The sequence below is a fragment of the Magallana gigas genome, chromosome 3 (assembly GCF_963853765.1).
Source record: "Magallana gigas chromosome 3, xbMagGiga1.1, whole genome shotgun sequence".
NCBI classification, from domain to species: Eukaryota; Metazoa; Mollusca; class Bivalvia; order Ostreida; family Ostreidae; genus Magallana; species Magallana gigas.
Window position 1 is genome coordinate 14,931,258 of NC_088855.1, and position 7,037 is coordinate 14,938,294.

General features: G+C 29.6%; 1 protein-coding gene across 3 annotated transcripts; it reads left to right on the forward strand.

Annotated features, from left to right (window-relative positions):
* The first annotated feature begins 1,683 nt into the window (after positions 1 to 1,683).
* Positions 1,684 to 6,835, forward strand: LOC136273653 (uncharacterized). 3 transcript variants are annotated; one of them, XM_066078629.1, is made up of 9 exons: positions 1,684 to 1,817; positions 3,195 to 3,257; positions 3,515 to 3,597; positions 3,836 to 4,219; positions 4,316 to 4,498; positions 4,869 to 4,991; positions 5,261 to 5,446; positions 5,568 to 5,670; positions 5,876 to 6,835. In XM_066078629.1, exons 2-9 carry the CDS (start codon positions 3,241 to 3,243, stop codon positions 6,117 to 6,119), a joined length of 1,323 nt encoding a protein of 440 aa, XP_065934701.1. In that variant the 5' UTR covers positions 1,684 to 1,817; positions 3,195 to 3,240; the 3' UTR covers positions 6,120 to 6,835. The 3 variants fall into 3 exon arrangements, with proteins under 3 accessions (XP_065934701.1, XP_065934702.1, XP_065934703.1); XM_066078630.1 differs by lacking the exon at positions 4,316 to 4,498; XM_066078631.1 differs by lacking the exon at positions 5,568 to 5,670 and having other exon boundaries at positions 5,876 to 6,002.
* The last annotated feature ends 202 nt before the right edge of the window (positions 6,836 to 7,037 follow it).

The following is a 7,037-nucleotide window of genomic DNA, read 5'->3' on the forward strand; positions in this document are numbered from 1 at the left end:
ATTTATATTCATTTTGTTGTTTATTTGTGAAGTATTTGTGTATCGCCACTTTAAAGCAATTATAAAGTTAACGCTCTTTGTCGAGAATACTCTTTTTTATCAACAAATAGACATGATTTAACGATAACATTAGATTTCATCAGTACACATCAGATTGGTTTTGGGATATTGAAAGTTTCATTAAATCTTACAAATAATAAATACACGGAATGTAAATAGAGTGTATTGATATCGCTGGCTGAATACATGTTTTGCAAGGAGTGATCAGGGGTGGTTACCTCTCTCCTGTAATTAATGTGCTGGCAATTAAACTGTTTCCTTAGTTGTTACCTCTCCGTTCTCTTTGTGTATGTCGGATAAACTTTCGACTTCTGATAAATTTCACACTTGTATCTAAAAATTTGTTATCGTTAGATTTAATGTGTAGTTTGACAGATACCGATATTTTCTGAAATATCTCAATACGTGACAATGATCAAAGAAGGTTACAGGAACAGTCTGTGTCCGAAATCTTCAAATTCACGGGTTGATTAAAATGTTTGCTCTCATTTTTAGTCAAACACATGTCTATAATTCGAAAATGTACAAAATCTCACAATAATATGAACACAACAAATACTTGCGATATACCGTATCTTAATTCATCAAATTGTTTTTTAATATATCACATTGAGCTTAACAATTTTATGATAATAAATCGTTATATCTAGATCAGGTATCCATCAAGTAAAAGTATTTCGATAAAACCATGTATCGTTTTTAGTGAATTAATATCGATAATATCAACGCATTTTGAAATATTTTGTTTTCAGAGTGCATTGACTTAGTCTCGATATTAACGCACTTTTAACAACATTTTCAATGTGAATATCTTTTTTAAAGTGCTTTGTAACAATGCACAGACGAAGAGGGGTTAAAATTTGAACCACCCACTCCCTCCTGGAAAATTAAAATAGAGAAACTTATAAATTGTCTATGATGAATTACCAAGCACGATTTTGAACACAGTTGCCCCTGGAAACCTCTCCCCCTCACATAGAAAACTCTTTGGATCCGCTCGTAACATTATTCTTCTATCAGGATATATTTTACTCATATATCAAGGGAACGAATTCCTCCTTATTTCCTTATGAAAAAAATTGGAAAAAATCTTTACAACATTTTTGTACTTAATTTTCTCGTCAAAAATCATGCTTTTCACAATATAATACGTTTTGAAAACCTTTCATGATATTGTCAGAAGGGATGCATGTACTTGTTCTAAATGATAAATATCCTTGTATGTGTGTTTCATATAAAAAATAACCAAGCTTTAATATATATTTGATTATCGAGGAAATTCATTAAATTAAGCTAGGGAACATGTTCTCTCGTTCTTTAGTGAAAATCCGGTTTTGGTAAGCTGTTCAAATAGTGTGGCTTTATAATAGTTATTTCAAAGATGTATATATATATATATATATATATATATATATATATATATATATATATATATATATATATATATATATATATATATATATATATATATATATATATATATATATATATATATATATATATATCTTGAGAAATTACCATTTATTATTTTTTAATGATATACATAATCTTGATTGATAAAAGTGACGGAAGGAAATTAAATGCTATTTAAGTGTAATGTTACTGTTTATATATCATGTGATCTATCGATATAATTTATATGTAAAAAAAGGAAGGTTTTGTTTTTATTTTACAGTTTATTTACACCACTGTAAAATACGATGAAAAGGTGATTGATATTTTCCTGGGTGGTACTACAGTTCATTCCGGATACAAAGGTAATATGTTATAGAATAAAGCATGATTTTGACTATTAATCGAAAGATAAAGATCGGTTTGCTTCCCTTGTGTTTTAATGAACAAAATCATATGCAAATTATTTAAATTTTTGTTCACTATTTCAAAGTTTATACTGTCCTTAATAAAAACTAACAACAATTCTGATTCTGAAGTAAAATAATTAATTTCATATTAAAACGAATGATTCGTGTTTGAATTTAGGTGTACTGGTAAACTTTCCATGCACGAAAACATCGGATATACTCGGCAAAAATTTGCGATATCAATACACTTTATTCATATTCCGTGTTTATATCCCCTTATAATTGCATTGGAAATCTGTGATGTTCAATTGCCTTTGAAAACACTTAGGCGCATGAGTACAAAAATAAACATCAACACGCGTTTCGAATATATTTATTATTGTAAGATTAAATGAAACTTCACAGAACCAAACTGATGTGTACTGATGAAATCTAATGTTATCGTTAAATCATGTCTATTCGTTGATTAAAATTATTCTCGACAAAGTTTCTTGCACATTATTCATAGTTGCGGAAGCCGACTAAATAACATGTTAATATGACTGTTCCATGTATGTTTCGTATCCCTGACTAAGAGCGTTAACTTTATAATTGCTTTCAAGTGACGATTCACAAATGCTTCATACAAATAAAACAACAAAATGAATATAAATAGGGTTGAGCATTGAATGATTATTTTTGAATGTCCTCTGTCATATAATACACCAACGTTGTGCAGACAAATTGTATACCGCGCGTTAGCGTAAACCTTGGTGTGTTTTACAACCGACGACATCCAAATATAAGCATTCAGTGCTTCACTGTAATATTGTTTCATGGTGCCAAAACTTGGCCCCAAAAATTGAACAAAATATTTAAAGTATATAATTTCTGATACCCTGGTAATTTTTTTTAAAAATCAAACTTATCAAATTTTCTTATTATAATTCCAAAATGATATAAAATACATTCAACCCTTGAAATCCCTACCATAAAAAACTTCCTAGACCCGTGCGTGGAAATAGTTATTTTTTTTATCGGGATGAATTGTATTATTATACTAGTATATCAAGAAAACGATAACTTCTTCGTTTCACAAAGGCATGCTTTTACAAAATAATACTTCTTGAAAACCTATTTTTATTTAAACAATATTTTATTATGTAAAAAAAATATTACATAATAGGATTGGGCAGCAGGCAATCTGCCTATTTGAGCCCTCTCCTTTGTATCTATCATGATGTTGTCAAAAGGGATGCATGTACTTGTCCTAAATAATAAATATCCTTGTATGTGTGTTTCATGTTAAAAATAACCAAGCTTTAACATCACAATATTTATGTGATTTTCAAGGAAATGCATTAAATGGATCTAGGAAACATGTTCTCTCTGTTTTGTTATGGTAATCCGCTTTAGGTAAGCTGTTCAATTAGTACAATATAATAGTTAATTCAAAAAAATATATGCCTTATTATTTATCTTGAGAAATTACCGTTTAAACAATGTTATCCATTAAAAGTTCTTATTTCATAATGAAATACCTAATATTTACTGATAAAACTGACAGAATGAAATGTAGTCCTTTTAAGTCTATTAATACGGTTTATATTTCATATCATATATTGATATAATATGTATGTGAATAAAAAAGGTTTTTGTTTTTTATTGTACAGTTTATTTACACTGCTGTTAGATACGATGAAAGGGTGTTTGTTCCTATACTATGTGGTACTACAGTTCATTCCTGATACAATGGGTAATCTAGATCTGTAACTGTATAGCATGATTTTGACTTTACATCGCAAGATGGAGAGACGTGTTTTGTTTGCTCCTTTTATTCTGATAAACAAATTCATATGCAAATTATCTAAAGTTTTGTCTATCATCTTACAGATCATGCTGTTCTAATTTTAAACTAAAAAAAATTCTGAAGTAATATCATGTGCGTATTAATTGAATTTATATTAAAATGACCGATTTGTGTTTGAATTCAGGTGTACTGTTAAACTCTCCATGTACAAAAACGTCTGATTGGAGTAACTACCACATCCTCCGTTGTCCCACCAATCACACGATTTATATCACAAAGCAAGTGATTGAGGATGGATTTACCAAACTGGCCTTCCCATCTATTGGGTGTAGCGTCCGTGATGCTGTTTACTGTGGTGTCGAACTACCAACTAACAACATCAGTCTTAAAAACTACCACATTATGGACTCAGTCGTGAATACGTGCAATGGACGAAATGAGTGTAATCTGACCAGACAGTATTTTCTGGAGGCTGAAGCGGCTCTAAAAAAGTTTTGTAATGCTTCACTACGACCCGAGTTACAGAAAGCAACTTTTCGACACAGCATTGACTATGAATGCATTCAAGGTATGTAAACATGTTGAGTTTTAATAAACGGCACATTTGTATCCCAAGAGTTGGTTCTTACGATGTATTCATCTTGTGTATTTTACATATTTGTAGATTCTCAAATCATAGACATGTGTTTGATAAAAAATGAGAGCAGACATTATCATCAACCCGTGTATATAAAGACGTCGGGCGCAAACTGTTCTTGTAGTCTTATTGGATCTGTATCACGTATTAAGATATTACAGACGATGTCTGTCAAAATACTGATTCAATCCAATGATAGGAACCTTTGGGGTATAAAAATGATGTTTGAATATAGAAACAATATCTTGATCATTTTAAAAGAGTTGGATGTAGTTTAAAAGTAGTTGAAAGTTTTCAGAGCATGAACATTCCTTAGTGTATACTACTTTGATATACCTGTACGAGCAAACAATCTGATGAAAAGTCTTAAGTTTATCTGAGTTGTACAAAAATAAATATGCATATTAGACCACTAATAAGATAACCAGTGCCATATAAATATTGATCAAGTGAAATGTCATTAAAGAGTAATGCAAAAATATGATTATTGGACGGCTAATTAGTAAATCTCCAGTGCCACATTTACATTGACTAATGAATTGTGTTAAGGGTGTAATTGAAACTTTGACTTTTTTTCAAGAGCATCAAAACACTAACGTTGGTTTGTATGGTATTGATATTCCTGTTCAAGCAGACAATTTATTTATAAGAATACAAGAGGGATCAAACAATGGCTTGATTCTGATGAAAGTTCTCGGTAAAGGTAACACTTTCCCTCCTATAGTATTACATATACCTTCTGAAAATATATAAAACCCAAAAAACCTACATATCATTAACAACTGAATGATAGACCTACATTGTAGTTCATTTTCCTTTAGTTAATAATTGCAAAATTGGTAACTGTAAAGCACTAAAGTCGATATTACAGATTTTTAAAAATCATTGTCCTCACGATCTATTATATAATCATAATACATGTAAAGATCTATAAATATATGATATCACAATGTTAAAATATATTTTTTACAGGAAATCTAGCCATACGCTGTTATAAAAACAAAAATGTTCGAAGATCATTGTCGACTGTTAACACTCTTAGAGAAGCATTTCAAATTGAAATGACAGTTGGAACTTCATTATTCACACAGTCAAAAACAAGCATGTTTATTGAAACAACCCCAAACGATCAAGTACCTGTGTTCAAAGAAAAAATAGGTAATTATGAAATTTGAATCAATAACCATTAAAATTCAAACAATACGGTAATGACTGGGTATTTGACATGTACTGTAATGATTCTCAATTTAATTTGAATAGATTTTTCTTTTCTTTGTAGAAAGTTCCAATGTTGTATTTACGCAAGGTGTTTTAAGTTGGATACAGACCTTTTCGATAATATTTCTCTTAATCTTTGCTTTTTTTATTTACTACAAAAAGAGGTAATTTTCTTTCAAAAAAAACTTGATTGTCCAAATTGTCTCTTGAACTATTACTATCATAAAAATAAAAAAAAATATATCGATGTTGGATTTGTTTTAAGAGGAAGAATAATGAAACATTGATATTCATTTAGTTTATAGTTTATCCAAACAGGTTTTAATTATATCATGAATATTTTATTTTATAAATGCGCTTTAATTATAGGACCACAGACCATAATTCAGTCGAAATCAGAATAAAAGACAAACAAGAGAAACTGATACTTGTTTGTCGCCCTAGAAATGAAAAGAAGAAGACAAGTATTGAGATTCACAAAGAGGATTGTATGTGTGCCAGCAGCAATGAGCACAAGGAGACAGCCTCTCAATACACACCGTTACAAATTGTAAACGAAGTCGAGAGTAATATTAATACAAGTAGCAATAATGACTATCTTGACGTTATTTAATCATGTCACAAATATCTTTCAAGTTCAATGCTGAATGAAAATAATTTTGAGGTTTAATTTGCTGCTCAAACAATTTATGGTAAATTTGTTTTTTGAAAACCAACAGGACTGCGCTGGTTCACTGTGATTTGTTTTTATGTGTTTAATTTGTAATTTGATATTTTGGAAAGGTTGTACACTGTAATTAAATGATTACATGAATGGCAAGATTATCTTTTTTGATGATAGAACAAATAGTTATTTTACAAGAGATTGTTTTACATGTAAAATGATAAAAAGAGTTCATTTGTACAATTACATACTTTTATTCAATCATTGCTCTGTCCATGCATATATTTTTTTTGTTTTTAAACAACTTATCTATTAATCTCCATCAAATCTCCATAATGATTTGAGTGTAGAGTTGCTGATTAACTTTAAGGCCATCATGCATGTATACATTTAGAATGAAAAAAAAATGCTGACAAGAAACTGTTTGTTAGATATCATCGAATAATATCAAAATCTTATCTCGAGATTAGTTTCTAACCAAAGACTTTTTGTGCAAATCGATTGAAATTTAAAATGCGCCACTTCTTTTGAACAGGAAATTAAGAGATGGAATTTTTATTTGCAGAATCATTTTACATGTACATAAATGGATTTTTTGTTTGATTTGATAATAATTATGTAAGAACTTTTTGAGTTAAAACGAAACCTTTAATAAAAGTACATTGCACGTGAAATTGTTTTAAATGCTTTTCAAGAAAAACACCAGTCTTTGAGAACATCTTTATATCATGCAACATATGGCGAATGTCCTATCTCAGTGACCAAATGGGAAAATACAATGCATCTGAAGTTGTTTTGAATGTTATACAAGAAAAACACCAGTCTTTGAGAACAACTTCATTTCATGCAAAATATGACGAACAGCCG

Bases quoted from the DNA above. Each gene is read 5' to 3' on its own strand.
- LOC136273653 (XM_066078629.1), top strand. The intron at 3,598-3,835 runs GTAATCTAGATC...GTTTGAATTCAG, and splicing joins GTTCATTCCTGATACAATGG to GTGTACTGTTAAACTCTCCA. The intron at 4,992-5,260 runs GTAACACTTTCC...TATTTTTTACAG, and splicing joins GATGAAAGTTCTCGGTAAAG to GAAATCTAGCCATACGCTGT.